The sequence below is a fragment of the Alternaria arbusti genome, assembly GCF_024043155.1.
Source record: "Alternaria arbusti strain BMP 1465 chromosome Unknown scaffold_3, whole genome shotgun sequence".
Taxonomy (NCBI): domain Eukaryota; kingdom Fungi; phylum Ascomycota; class Dothideomycetes; order Pleosporales; family Pleosporaceae; genus Alternaria; species Alternaria arbusti.
The window spans coordinates 934771-949069 of NW_026249943.1; the positions used below are offsets into that span (position 1 = coordinate 934771).

Here is a 14299-nt window from a genome sequence, read left to right on the forward strand (position 1 = left end):
CCATACCACTTTACAGCTCACAGTACAACCCCTTCCACATCGAATTGTCGACGAGCTTCATCACGCATTTGATCTTGGTTACGCAGTACTTCATCTGAGGGCCTTTGCACACATGCCCGACACTACCTTCGTACTAGCAATAGCACTCGAACGAAATTGCAGACACCGGCAAATCGCACACGGGTAGCTGGATGTCGAGAATGGCTCAAATACCACGCCATATGAGCAATAATGAAACAGAACTATCCATGGCAGCTGATTCTCCACAAAGCAATCGATTACTGAGTCTACCAGCGGAATTGCGGGAGCAAATCTACCGTAACATCCTCTCATCGCCCGAACAAGGCCCAGGAATACTTCATACCTGTCGTCAGATCGAGCGAGAAGCACGCAAGTTTCTCTATCAGAGACCTATCAGCTTCCCCAATCAACTCTCGCTATACACTTGGGTAGACGCAACGCCTGACGATCTCCTCTCGCATGTCACCGATATATCAGTTGCGATTCGGGATATAGACCTTCGACCTATACTGTGCCCACACGCGTTCACACCGTCATCGTCATTACGGCCTCAGCTACTCACTTGGGAATTGTACGAAGCGGAAATTGGCAAGCTCATCTCGACGCTAGGAAGACTGCTGAACATCAAGACAATAACTATCATATCACCTGCGATATGCCAGTCCCACCTCTACGGCGAGTTCGTGTCCAGGGTTTTGGGTGGCCTTGATTTGATATCGTCGAATCTCCGGGTTGTACACGTCACCAGTCTGCAATCCTGAGTTCTAGCGGAGCAGCAAAGGACGTCCAAACTCCATCAGCTCGTCGTTTCTCTGATGACTACCAGACGCATTGTCTCCTAGCACTAAATGCACTTTATCTTCGCACATCAAGCATTCAAGCCCCTTCACTGGGGCCTGTTTCCAATGTCTCCACACCGTCAACGAGGTCTTTGCAGCTCAGTAAGAATCCCCATCCTCCCATGTTGAATTCAACCATCTCCTGGGCGAATTTTGGGCTAGTTGTAGCAGTTCCGTTGCTCAACAAGAGGCAGTCCCAATTTCTCCAAACCGCATCTGTCAAACTAGCAGCAACACATTGGTCTGTGTTGCAGCCTGCAAAGATCAATGTCCTGATACCGCGAGCCTTCAAAACACTCTCGACATTGGTCCCTCCCCAGAACCCCGACAGTCGATTCTTCCAAACTCTTAGATCATCAGGGTGGGCCAAACTCTCCAAAGCACTGCAGAGATTGGTATTCCATTGATCGCGCATGAGAACGGCGCCGCCTTCGACCGTAGATCCGTCATCTAGCGTTATGGGTCCGATGTTCGTTCCAAGACTAGGTACCTCGCGATCGCCCTTGAAGTTTGTGTCCATTGAGAAACCACGGACAATCGCAGGGGGTATAGTCTCGATATCCTCATCTGTGAGACCCCAACCGAGCCAAAGAATTTGAATTCCGGCCTTCCTGCATGCCGGTGTCGCTTGCTCGGTGAGCCTTTCCACAACTTGCAGACCCAGGCTGTTCGACGGCCGCCCAAATGCTGGGGACAGAAAGTAGTTTTGCATATCGACGACTACTAGCGCAGTCTGGTGGGATCAATGATGGCACGCGAGTCCTGTGTGCGTAGTGTCATGCGAGGGTAGACCTTGGGGCTGTTGGGCGCGGCAGGATGCGTTATGTCGTAGCCTTCCTTCTCGGAGTATAGCCAGAAGTTCTCTGCGCCCCCAATGACCTTCATTTCTTCGCTCGCTGGTGTACGAAGAGCGTTGCCTTCGTGAGTAGGAGACCATCAGACTCAGAATTAGGATGTGGATGTATGATATTGTAAAGAAGCACGGGAAAGACGATGTGCGCAAGCTGTTTGTTGCACCAATGTAATGGGTCGCTTTCGGTCTCGGTCTCGCGTACTAGCGAAACTGGAAGGCGCGTTTGGCCCGCAAACGCATTTATCATTGAGTTACTAAAGTTGGAATCAATCAATAGTAAATGAAGAAATTGTGTCATTGATTGCGATGTTCGATCATAGCTTTCACCGGCGTGTGGTAGTGTTCGTTTGAAGCCCTTGAGAGAGTGAACCTTTGTATGGCAGTGGTGACTAGTTTAGATTTGTCAGCGGACTGGGCGGCGGGGATCGGCCATTCTGCTAGCGACAAGAGGCATCAGACCGAACAGCATGTCAGCAGACCTTGATCTCATTATACCATCAGGCAACTCACGATGTCGAGTAGTGGCGTCGAGAAACGCGGGTCTGCGTCCACGGTGCGAGTAAGTAGGTTTGCTAGCATTTATCCGGCTTAGGCCGCTGCGGGTCCTTGCATCCGCTTCAGACGCGACTCTGCCACGACATCCGCGTACAGCTATAGAGCATCGAACATCGCATTCCGAGCGCTCAGAACGCGTCTAACAGCAGACTAACGCGTCTTCCAGGCTTGTGATCTGTGTCGCAAACGGAAGCGAAGATGCGTGTGGAACCACGGTGCTCAGGGCTGCTCGCCGTGCACCAATTTGAAAGAAACGTGCATGACCACGTACACGCGCAAACAAAGGTCGAAACCACAAAGAGGGTATGATCTGACTGCAGCTCTCAAATGGAAGTCTCATTGACGATAATTCAGCAACCGCATATCTGAGTATGAGGATCGGATCAAGAGGCTAGAGTCTCTGCTACATGAGCGGAACGTGGCACAACCACACGTGCGCCAACAACCGGTCATGCAAACAACAGAACATTCACCTCCAATATCAACATGGGTAGATTCGTTGCGTCATGAGGTGGAGGCTGGCCCTCATCCCCAACTTCCAGACTTCGACCCTTTTGACATGGAAAGCTTCCTACCGGATAATGATGGTTTGTTTGCAGATGACCTGGGCGCGTTGTCTACCGGCGGTTCTAGTCACGACTCTTCGACGTTAGATCCCTCGTTGCAGGCTCCGTTAGATGGCATCTATATCTCCGCCAACTTCCAAGAGGATGTTGCTTTCCTGCAAGCTGCACAATTTGGGACGGGGCCGACGGAGGATCTCAGTCTATCACCGCTGCCAATAGTAACCAGTCCAACTAGTGACTGGTATCTCCCACCCCCGGAGCTCGGAACGACACTGCTTGCGGAGTTCCTGACTGACCTAAATACCGCCTATCCGCTCTACCAACCACATGTCATTGCCGACCACCTTCGGACATGTTATGCGGGGCTGCCTGATGATTCGGCAATCGCTTGGACGAGTGCGTACATCGTCTTTGGTATGGCACATCATATGCGTGGCATGAGTTCGACTGGTGACAGCCATAACATGGACATGGCCCAGTACTACCTTGCCCGCGCTTACTCCACACTTGACACTCTACTCACAGCGCCACCATCCCTAGGACAGGTACAATGCCTTGTCGGTATTGCGTTACTCATCGTCGCCAGCCCATGCAGTAATAAGAAGCCAGCGGGTCAATTCGTCTCCACCGCCCTCCGTGTCATCAGAAGTCTAGCCAACGAAGGCAAGAAAAGCAATGCAACGGCACAGGAGCTCAGTGACGGCGCACACCAGCGTCGCGTTTTCTGGATCTGCTTCACCAACGACATCAGCCTGAGCATTTTAAGCAACACGCAACCAACACACCAGCTTCAAGACGTAGCCAACTGCTCCGATTTTGTAGCAGACGAGCTTGGTGCGCTCACTGCGACCGAGGGCACCTGGCGAGCGCATATCTTCTGGCTCTTCACAAGGATAGCCTTACTTCAGACCGAAGCCATCGACCAGGTACTCTCTCGCAAGACAAGTAACACGACTCCGCTGGACCTAAGCGCCGCCACAGCCATCGTGCTCGCACGCTTACAGGCCTTTCACGAGCAACATCACATCTTTCATCTCTCTGCTAGCCAGCTGGAACAGATACTATATCGAGCAGATATCTGTCATTGTGTTGCACTGGAGGCTTACTACTTCGGAACTGTATATCGACTACACGCGTTCACGGCGATGGACATGAGTTCGGAAGTCAACCCCTTCGAGCTAGACGGCTTAATCAAGATGTCGAAGATGAAGCAACACAAAGCATATCTGGAGGCACAAAGGCTGCTGAGTCTACTGCCAGTAGCGCCCCGGGGCAACGTTGCTTTGTATTGGTGAGTGGTGTCGTTATCTCGTTCTAACATATGCTAATCTATTTACAGGATGGTACATCCCTATCTCATCGCAGCGCTCGTCACCATGCTTGCACATCATATTCATAATTCAGCTGAGACGGCTCCATCAGCCGCCGAGATGGGCATCTATAAGCAACTACTCGCTGATATCGATACCATGGTTCTGGCAGGCGATAACCCGGATTTGGAAGCGAAAAGAAACTTTTGCAAGTGTTTATTGTCGACGCTCGAGGTGCGGCACAGTGCCTGCGCGATAGGCGGGAATCCTGGGTGCATCACGGTTACCAGCTAAGAACAAGAAGAATGTACGATTGTGCAGGGATACCGGCAATGTCGCCGTATTAGTTGACTGCCGTGCCGAGAAAGAGCTCGAGAACCTCTTCGAAGCTACCATCAGCCAATATGTTTGGTGCAGTGTCGGCAACAATTTCACCATTGTAGATACGGGGCCCAGGGCTAGCGCTCTTGAGCCTAATGAGAGTCATGTGGGTCGCGAGAGATGCTAATTAACGATAGAAGCATGGAAAGGCAATAAATTCCGAACAAAGACCAGTCATGTGCCTGTGTTTGGAGAAGGAAGTGTTCTCTGGTCACGATACTCAGTGCCTATAGAGGACTAACAATAACCGGGATCAAAAGAGCGGTCATTGAAGGACGACCGATTGACCAAGTTCCTGTCATCAGACGCAGGATATCTGGGTCTGGGTGCATGTGGACCCTTCTTCTTTCGTGGTTTGGTGAGTCTTTCAACCTCCTTGCTCAATCGTCGCATTTCAGTCGTACTGGTGTCAATCCTGGCCTTCTCTTTACTAGACTTCATCCCCTGCTCAGCCCTCCTCATGGCCATTTTCATGTCCTGGTGTATGACAACAAGACCTGAGTCAAGCTCTACTTTCCCGTCAGCTATGGGCACATAGCTCCTCTCACGGATCGCTTCCACTGACCTTTCCAGTCTCTCAAACTTATCTCGCGACTCGTTTTCAACTTCGCCTCGAAAAGATTCCATAGTGACGTTTCCAATCTTCCCAAGGCAATTTTGTATTTCTTCAAGCTTTTCTCATCTTGCATGCTGTGTTTGCGAAAGAGCTTAGGCTTCATCGCAGATCGAACAATGCGGGCGTGGACTTCAAGAAGATGGTCTATCTGTTTGCCAGTAGTGAATGCGGGGTTGGATTCCGTGTGACTTGAGGCTTTCGCCGGGACGTGCGCTGACACCCTACGGGGAAGCTTGGGCAGATGTTGGCGTGAATGCGCCGAAGTTGATGGAAAGGCACCCATATCATTCGTTGATGACAGTGGAACCCATAAGATTAAGAGAGGGACGGCTGATAAATGAGGGGTTCCGCAGAATCGGAGGTTGCCTAGGTGCGGCTGAGATGCATGAAATGGAATATTTCCAAGGGTCTTGGCTACGGCGCCATAAAACCAAGCGGCCGCCGGAAGATGCAGCAGAGTCAGCGGGAATCCTAATGCGCAGCAAATGGCGAGCCCGGAAAACAACACCGACTTGTTGCAATACATTGCGCGGTCACTTGGAGAGGAAGAAGAGTTCCATTTCTTACGATTCGAAAAGCTTCAGCGGACCAACATCGTCGCACAGCAGATGCAGCTATTTGAGCTCAGGCTGAAATTTGAGAACGCACAAAGTGCGTCAGACGATGACCTCAGCGATCTCAAGAACAGCCTTAAAGACTACGGTGCGAGCTATTAAGAACATTAGCGAACTACAAGAGTCATGTAGCTGACAAGATACTAGTCACTGCGATTCGAGACTACCAGTTCATTCGAAGTCGAAAGAGTGTGGAGAGGGAAGACATGCATCAGAGGAGACTTTTGCTGCAAGCATGGTTCCAGCCTAGGTTTGGGAATGGCGACGTGTTCTGGTCTCACTACGCCTACTTCGACGAGACCGCAGCCACAATTGACCCTTTCCGGAGCTTTTTGATGAGCAAACTGCCCATCTACTTGACCTACACTAAGAACGAGCGATCTGACCGGCAGGCAGCGTACACCGACGGCAAGGGGCCCAAGGATGTGTCGCCATTTGTCGATCATCTCGCGCGCTTCGTGATAGCAATCACGGGTGGCCTATTCCTCGTCGTCCCAATGCTCGTCATGGCTTTCAATACATCGCAAAGGAAAAGCCTCATCACGGTCTCGTTATCGGTATTCCTGTTCGCCCTCGCACTCTCATTTGGAGTCAGAACTTCCAACATCGAAGCGCTTGTCTCAACAGCGACGTATGCTGCTGTTCTGGTGGTGTTCGTGGGGACGAGTTCTGGCGATGGGGCCACTGTGGCAGCTGCAAGTAACTCCACAATGGCATCGCAGTGACTAGAAGTGAACGGAGGCCGGACAGTACAAGGACAGACACTCAATTCTTCTACACAATCGTACGACAGCTTGACGAACAGCTTCTAATCTCACCGTTACTTCGTCGAGCACGACATATGTCCTGTCATACAGAAAGTTATCTGCGGCTTCGTCAATGCCACCCACCGTGCATCGCGACTGTGTCACTCACGCTGGAGTTACGAGCCCGTTCTAGACAGCACAATATTGGAATGCGCTGCTAGTGTTACATTACCAGAGTGCGTACATGTGCGATATCGATGGGCACCAACTTATATGTGAATTCGGGCTGCGCTTTACCGTGCTACAACGCTGTCATTCCGCCGAAGAACAAAACTACCGAGGCTAGAATGCTACCAGGGCTGCCCTTTCTCCATATCGCGGGTCAAGCACAGCTTGGTGGCATTACGAATGGTATTATTTGGGCCTATCTCTGCATACCTAGGTAGCGATAAGTGAACCTGCATTTCATGGTGAGTCTTGAGGATTGTGCTGCTCGGCTAAGTATCGTGCTTGCCGGGGTGAGACATAGGGATTGTGCGATCATCAGGCAGCCGAGATGTGATCCATTGGCTCTCGACGTCTCTCGACGTCCAAGCGCCCTGCACGACCCTGTGACCTGCCCGGTCGAGAGGCGCAATTCTGCCTTACGGAGGACCGAATACATCTCTCCTTAACTTGCTTCACAGAGTTATCAATTTCAAACGGTCGGTCTGGGCGATGGGCCGCGGTGGTTACAACGGTGGTAGCGCAGCTGTGGATGGCCCAAAAGACGACGACGTGCACATTTTCACGGCGGACCAAAAATTAGATGCTGATCTCATTCGACGCTCGCGGATCGTAGAGGCTGGATTTTCTTTGAAGAACGAGCACGGCGCCGTGCAAAGCGAGTTCGGATACTGTCTTAGGGTGGATTCGATCGCAACAAGCACGCAATCATCAAGGACAAGCCTTGCAAAGAGAGTTCTCGCGGCTTTCAGAAGAAACAAGGCTGGATCAAAAAGCACGCCACAGATCAAGTGGGTGTCAGCATCCCATTTGCTTCACACAGCGCCCGGGGGATCGGATCTGGCCGAGAAATACTATCGGGACCATCCAGAAGCGAAGCGACCTGTTGCAGGGTACAATTAGTCGGTTCAGAAAGCAAAGATGCCTGGAAAGCACAGAGAGTATGCACCGGAGTCCATTTGGCGACAGCGGCAGTTTCCTCCTAATGCCAACTCTGTTATACCCTGGGATATTGGCCAACAACGACAAACACCATTGGTTGATGACGTATCGAAAGTAAGGGTCGACTTCAGTGCCTTTATCAACTCCATGGATGACCAGTTCTTTGCATATCTGTGCTTGATACGCGAGTACGCCATGCGAACTCTTCAAGGCAAAGCCGCAGAGTACAGTGCGTTGTATCAAGCTATGATCTCCCAAGACGTTGAAGAAGAAGCTTTATCACGTATGTCGGTTATCGAATTCCAAACCGATGGTCTACGATCGAGAACGTTTACGGCCTTTGCAGAACTCAGGAACTATATGGATGGAACATCGCCAAGCAACGACTCCTCATTGAGACGGTTGTTCGTGTTGGAAGACATGCCTGTGCGATACATCTGTCTGCTAGGATCAAGGCTACGCATTCATCCTACCGTCTTCGCGCGTCATTACACAACCGAGGGTAGCAGCACAATCTCGGATAACATCAATAGTCTTCCCTCTGTAGTCCAGACCAGCACCTCCGACGGTCTCGACTACGAAAGTGACGACGAAGAGCTCCATGCGCCACATAAGAGAAGAAGTTTCACTCTTCGGTATCCGGTACTCATGCCGCATGTATCTGCCAAACAGGACTCTGATTCGTTCAAATGTCCGGCGTGGCTCAAGCCCGATGGAAGACTGAGGGACCAGAGCGCAAATCCACGATTCATAGTCGAGAGGAGCCTGGAGACACCGACCAGATACGATCAGTGGGACGCAAGGGGCGAGATCTCTGAGCTGGAAGGTCAAGTCACATATTGGTACCATACGCTGCCAGGCAGCGGCTGGGAAGGTCAGTCAGAGCTCCAACCTTGCCAAATCCAGTCCAGACACTGAAGTTACACGTTCAGGCTTAGCGCTTGTTGATCCATGCCTCAAAGATCCAGCGCATCTAGCTGTCATCAGTGGCAGTCCATACCCGAACCTCGGTCGCATAATTCGATATCCAGAACTGGAAGATCATGAGAAATCTGAGTTGGCCCCTCATCCGCTACAATGGCACCCCAGTGCAGCCTTCACAAAATACAATCTGCACGATGACATATTGATTCATTGTTCGGTGGCCAATTTCGGTCCAGGAGGTAATCCGCTATCCGTAACGCCTTTTCTACGTGGCTTTGTGATCAGCAAGTGGACCGCTGAAATGAATCACATTCGCAGAAGCTACGGCCATACACGAGCGGCGCTATTCTCAAACTCTTCATCGCATTACTCTGGAAGTGCGCGTACTTCAGTCCAAGTGCGCTGGGGAGCGGATTGGAAAGAGTGGCTCTTCGAGACAATGGCCAAATTTACAACGGACCTGTATCTCTACCGTTTGGAAGTCGAGACCAACATGCGCGCTCTAGGGATCGACGTCGAAGATGCGCAAAGTTATGGTTTTGTTGGCAAACGAGAGGCGCAGATATGGCGGTTCTTGCGTACAAGCTGTATCGATTTACAAGAGATGTTCCAGCATCTGACAGATTCATACACCCAGGTCATCGCGCTGAGAGAAGCTCAGGCGAGCAATGCGCAAGCCAGCTCTGTGCGCTGGCTCACTGTGCTGGGATTTCTTTTCGTTCCTGTGTCCGTCGTCGCGGGTATCATGTCTATGGGGGGTGATTTCTTGCCAGGAGAGAGCAAGTTCTGGGTCTTTTTTGCTGTGATGTGCCCTGTTCTGCTGATCATAGGCGCAGTCTTGGTGATGACTATGGGACAGCAGACACTACCGCCATGGCAAAGATTCAGGTCTTGGTGCGGTATGAGTAGCTAAGGTATCCTTAACGATTCGCTGGATTTGCGGTACTGCCCATGTCCCTACAGGAAGAAGCTGCAGCGGGGTTAAACCGCAGCATTACAACCCTTGGTTCAAAGGCGCGATGATGTGGAACCATCTCAAAGACGAGACGTACTACAACGCCGCACGCTTCGACCCAGTCTTTGCCATGGCGCATAAGCTCCATGTACCGCTGTATCAGCAACCTGCTGGTCCGACCGCAGATATCGCATCCAAGTTGTTCGCGGGCAACTACCCAGTCGCCGAGGCGGGAAAGCTTGGGGTGACCTCGTGAGGTTGGCATGTCGACGTAGGAACACGCGTATTGCGTCTCTATGGCGCAGGTTTGTTCGATCGCTTCCCGAAACTGAAGCTGATAATTGGACACAACGGCGAAGGACTGCCCATGTCTGTTGGCCGAATCGAGTAGACGGGACTACGCAACGATACGACGTTCGATCGGGTGTGGAAGACGAATGTCTGGAGCACGACGAGTACATTCTTCACTATGAGGCAATTTCAGCAGCTTAGGCAGGTAAGCCCAGTCGAGAGGCTTATGTGTTCGGTCGACTATCCGTGCAGCAGCAATACGGATGGCTGGGCGTTCGTCAAGAAGTTGGCGCAAGCGCAGGTTCTAAGCGACGCTGAGATGGACATGTTTGCGTGGAGGAATGCTGGTAAGTTGCTGAGATTATGAGTAGCTGACATTGATGAAACCATAAGTAAAGGTAATCGAACAATGATAGTATTTGCCTATGGACACGCGTTGGCCGCATGCACAGAGGAGCATCAAGGGGTCGATGATGCCATGCCAAGACACATGACGCTTGTTCATGATAGGGATAGCGTAGTAGCTAGCGCATTCAGCTCGCGCCTTCGCGCTCGAACGCGTCTCCCGCACAGTCCAGCTTCACACATCCACCGCCTACCATCTAAACATCTTCAGGTCCTGCGAGGCCCAATGCTTGCCTGCGAGTCGGTGCATCAGCCTTAAAGTACGGCTTCTCCGCCAACGACGTAACCCTTGTTCCGTGCCTCGGCTCAATTCCTCCATAATCCCAACTCGCGTTGTGGATTGTAATTCTGTTATCCCACAATGCCGAAGTTCCTGGCGTCCAGCGGAACCGCACCTGGATATCGACGTTGTTTTCGTACACATCGAAGAGGTAGTTGAGAATGACGTCGCTTTCAGCTTTGTCTAATCCGACAATGCGATCTGTGAAGGCGCGGTTGACCCACAGAGCTTTCCATCCGGTTGCCGGGTGGACACGAACGATCGGATGAACGCGTTCGATGTGCTTAGGGCCAGCGCTAGTATCGTCACGATCAAGGTACGGGTGCGCACTGCGGTACACTGCTTCTCTGCCATCGATGATCTTTCGGAAAGCAGGAGAAAGCTTCTCGTACGCAGCGTAGCCTGAAGCCCAGAGGGTGTCACCTCCGATCTTCGGGATGGTATCGTTGTGGAGATGGGTCACGCTAAAAGAGTCAGAAATGAACATCCTTTCAAGATACTACCACTTACCCAGCAGGTTGGCGTTCGTGTACTAGATCAGTGTGCCATCTAGATGCACCACCCGTCTTCCGGAAGCTGGCTGGCACTTCCGTCGCCTGCAGGGCAGGCCACAGAACCGTCACCCCTGGCACACCGGGTACGAATGGAACTTGCGGCTTCACTCGATCTTAGCGCGTGAAGTGTCTTTGGGGAAGAACTACTCACGTGGACTTCAATTTCGCCATAATACTCGCCCAGCTTCTTCTGCTCTTGAGGCGAGAGATCCTGATCACGGAAGAACACCACGCTTCTTTCAGCGATCAGAAGACCAAGCTCGTCCTTTTGTTGGTCGGTAAGGTCCTTCAGCTGAAGTCCAACGATCTCAGTTCCGATGTGTGAGGTCAAATGGATGACTTCCTTCGCAGCACCAAACAGCGCTTGCTTCTCTGGATCGGCTCGGGCACCTGGATCGATGTGCTCACGATCATAGTCCCTGATCTTGTACACATCGTCAAGGTAGAGTGGTTTTGCTGGTCTGTACGGATAGCCGGCCGACAGATCGATTCCCGCCTTCTCGAGTCTCTTCCTGGCTGGCTCTGGCAATCCCAGCGAGTCTTTCCGGGGCTGGACAGTATCCTTCTCCTGAATGTGTTCGTGAACGGGGATTGCGATTGGAGCCATGGTCAAAATCGTTTGCGATGCAGTTGCGCAGACCTTATCGCTCGCGGTCCGACCAATTTTATATCCAGAACTCTATTACCCCACTTCACAGGTCGTTCGCTCACAAATCCGACTCCCATGCATGGCCGACTGATGTGGCTGCGTCGCGTGCTGGTTGCGACACTTGTTGCGGGGTTGCGATCACATCATAATCTTGCAGATGACGAATACCCAGTCAACGTTTCTCATGTTATCGCTCGGAGAAACTTCGCTTCATTTCAAATGTAATCACATCTTATTCGCAAATAGGTGCGTCGGTTTTGGTTGCTGGCATCCCATGCGAACATGGCCGCTCATGATGCCATTCGTATCCACTATCGCGCTTTGTTTCTAGCTACACCCCGGTTGAGATGCTTGCAGTGCTGACAAGCGCTAAAGCTGAGGCATAAGCAAGGAATGCTGACAGTAGGTAGATGGCTTTCATGGTTGAGTGTTGAGAGGCTTGTGTGTGTTGCTGTCGGCTGAAGAGTTGGGTCTTATTCTCACGCGCACGCGCGAAGCTGCGAAGAACTTCCTTCAGCATACAAGCAATATTTCCAACATGTCTTTCCGATGCAAAAGTGTTGCTGTAATTGGCGCAGGTATCAGTGGCGTGGTAGCTGCAGCTCATCTCCAAAAAGAGGTTGTCGAGGTCACTGTTTTTGAGCGATCGAGTGCCGCAGGAGGCATCTGGTACCCGGTCCAACTTCATGCTTCTCAGACAGGACTGACAGCTTAGCAGGCTCTACGATGAGCGAAAGCCCCTGGAACCACCGTATTCGGGAACCAAAGTGTCCAGAGCCGATAGTGTCCATGCGACGGAGGAGACGGAGGATACAGAGAGACTGCTTCATGCGCCACCTGGGTAAGTCCTGCAAAAACAATCGTTAAACGCTGCTCTGGACTGACTGGTCACACGCAGTCCATGCTATGTGGGCCTGAAGAACAACGTGAGCACGCGCTTGTTGGAGACCACCTTGAATCCGTTCCCGCCTGGGACTGAGGATTATGTGACGCATCAAGTCTTGTGCGACTATATACAAGCTACTGCTGCCTCGACGGGGGTGCATGGGTTAACACAGTACGACACCGACGTGAGACGCGTTACGAAGAACGGCAAATCGTGGACGGTCGAGACTGTGACTCTGCAAGAAGATCTGGACGGTGTGCTAAAGCGACATATATCCTCTAATGTCAGTATCATCCTCATGTTGGCTGCACCTGCAGGTTGCTAATCTTGGGTTAGGACTTTGATGCTGTAGTGATTGCCTCTGGTCATTACCACACACCAAGAGTTCCTGACACGCCTGGACTGGCAGAGTGGAAGCGACGATTTCCTGGTAGAGTACAGCATTCGAAAAGCTACCGAAGGCCCGATAATGCCCAAGATAAGGTACGTGCGCTCCAGTCTGAGCAAAACGGCGTCGTTGTGATCTGATACCATGCCAGAACTATCTACTTGTCGGTGCAAGTGTATCCGCAACAGACATTGCCCGCGAACTGAGCCCGTACGCAAACAAGATCTTACAGAGCCAAAGGAATGGCAAATTTGATCTACCTCCCAGCATGCTTCCCGACAATGCATTTCGCATCGAAGAGGTGGCATCGTACGACGAGCCACGTGCGAATGCATATGCATCAGCGTCACTGAACCCCGACGAAGCGATTCCGGCAACCGTCACATTGAAATCAGGCGCAAAGATCTGTGACATCGACCATGTAATACTTTGCACTGGCTACTATCTCACCCTACCTTTCCTACCACAGCTCACCTCGGACGAGACGCCAGTCGAGCGTGCCGACGACGCGGTGTTGGTGACGGATGGTACACAATTCCACAATCTACACAAAGACATCTTTTACATCAACGATCCGACCCTGGCCTTTGTTGGAGTGCCTTTCTTCACGGCCACCTTCACGCTATTCGAGTTTCAAGCTATGGTTGTTGCAAAGGTGTTCTCAGGCCAGGCCAAGCTTTCCAGCAATGATGTTATGCGGTCGGAGTACAACGCACGCGTGGGGAGTAAAGGTTATGGCAAGTCGTTTCATAGTCTGCGGGATCAAGAAGCGAGCTATGTCAACGAGCTTATGGACTGGGTCAATGCTGATCTACAAGAAGCCGGTAAAGATAAGTTGCATGGTCATACCGAGAAGTGGCACCGCGCAAGGGCAGAGCAGCTTGAGAGGATGAAGGCTTTCTTTGCTAACCCCATACGTGAGAAGCGATTTGAAGCGACGTGTATATGATATACTGGATGAATACAACATGTCTCAATCGCAAAGATCAATCCGCGCAGAGAGCCAGCAGTGCAGACGACCTCGGGAGCTTTCTACAGTCACATGATCAAATGAAATGTGTTGAGATTCTCCGCGTTTTTCGGCACGGTTATTGCGCGACTCAGGCACGCAATCTGCATGCCTGATCACGACACATGACGCCACACCACTCCCATGCATCACGACGATCTTGAGCCTACAAACACCGGAAACGCAAATTCACGCTCGTGCTTATCAGATTTAGACTGTCTACATGTCGCACAAACCCCACGCGAACCCTGTCATAACGCCATACCAGCCCCAGTATGTCGAATCGCGCT

General features: G+C 51.6%; 7 protein-coding genes across 7 annotated transcripts; 5 read left to right on the forward strand and 2 right to left on the reverse strand.

Annotated features, from left to right (window-relative positions):
- Positions 1 to 897: 897 nt before the first annotated feature.
- On the reverse strand, positions 898 to 1745 carry J4E86_002946 (uncharacterized protein; the record flags this gene model as incomplete). Its single annotated transcript, XM_051443502.1, has 2 exons — positions 898 to 1593; positions 1653 to 1745. The coding sequence occupies 2 exons, from the start codon at positions 1743 to 1745 to the stop codon at positions 898 to 900; spliced, it is 789 nt and encodes a 262-aa protein (XP_051304997.1).
- A 974-nt stretch (positions 1746 to 2719) lies between these two features.
- Positions 2720 to 4129, forward strand: J4E86_002947 (uncharacterized protein; the record flags this gene model as incomplete). The annotated part of the gene is made up of 1 exon (XM_051443503.1): positions 2720 to 4129. One exon carries the CDS (start codon positions 2720 to 2722, stop codon positions 4127 to 4129), a length of 1410 nt encoding a protein of 469 aa, XP_051304998.1.
- Positions 4130 to 5626: 1497 nt separating this feature from the next.
- J4E86_002948 (uncharacterized protein) lies at positions 5627 to 6480 on the forward strand (the record flags this gene model as incomplete). Its single annotated transcript, XM_051443504.1, has 2 exons — positions 5627 to 5843; positions 5903 to 6480. 2 exons carry the CDS (start codon positions 5627 to 5629, stop codon positions 6478 to 6480), a joined length of 795 nt encoding a protein of 264 aa, XP_051304999.1.
- A 1167-nt stretch (positions 6481 to 7647) lies between these two features.
- J4E86_002949 (uncharacterized protein) lies at positions 7648 to 8606 on the forward strand (the record flags this gene model as incomplete). The annotated part of the gene is made up of 2 exons (XM_051443505.1): positions 7648 to 8542; positions 8575 to 8606. The coding sequence occupies 2 exons, from the start codon at positions 7648 to 7650 to the stop codon at positions 8604 to 8606; spliced, it is 927 nt and encodes a 308-aa protein (XP_051305000.1).
- An 859-nt stretch (positions 8607 to 9465) lies between these two features.
- J4E86_002950 (uncharacterized protein) lies at positions 9466 to 9803 on the forward strand (the record flags this gene model as incomplete). The annotated part of the gene is made up of 2 exons (XM_051443506.1): positions 9466 to 9491; positions 9569 to 9803. 2 exons carry the CDS (start codon positions 9466 to 9468, stop codon positions 9801 to 9803), a joined length of 261 nt encoding a protein of 86 aa, XP_051305001.1.
- A 637-nt stretch (positions 9804 to 10440) lies between these two features.
- Positions 10441 to 11684, reverse strand: J4E86_002951 (uncharacterized protein; the record flags this gene model as incomplete). The annotated part of the gene is made up of 3 exons (XM_051443507.1): positions 10441 to 10987; positions 11034 to 11179; positions 11229 to 11684. The coding sequence occupies 3 exons, from the start codon at positions 11682 to 11684 to the stop codon at positions 10441 to 10443; spliced, it is 1149 nt and encodes a 382-aa protein (XP_051305002.1).
- A 1397-nt stretch (positions 11685 to 13081) lies between these two features.
- J4E86_002952 (uncharacterized protein) lies at positions 13082 to 13949 on the forward strand (the record flags this gene model as incomplete). Its single annotated transcript, XM_051443508.1, has 2 exons — positions 13082 to 13095; positions 13175 to 13949. 2 exons carry the CDS (start codon positions 13082 to 13084, stop codon positions 13947 to 13949), a joined length of 789 nt encoding a protein of 262 aa, XP_051305003.1.
- Positions 13950 to 14299: the final 350 nt, after the last annotated feature.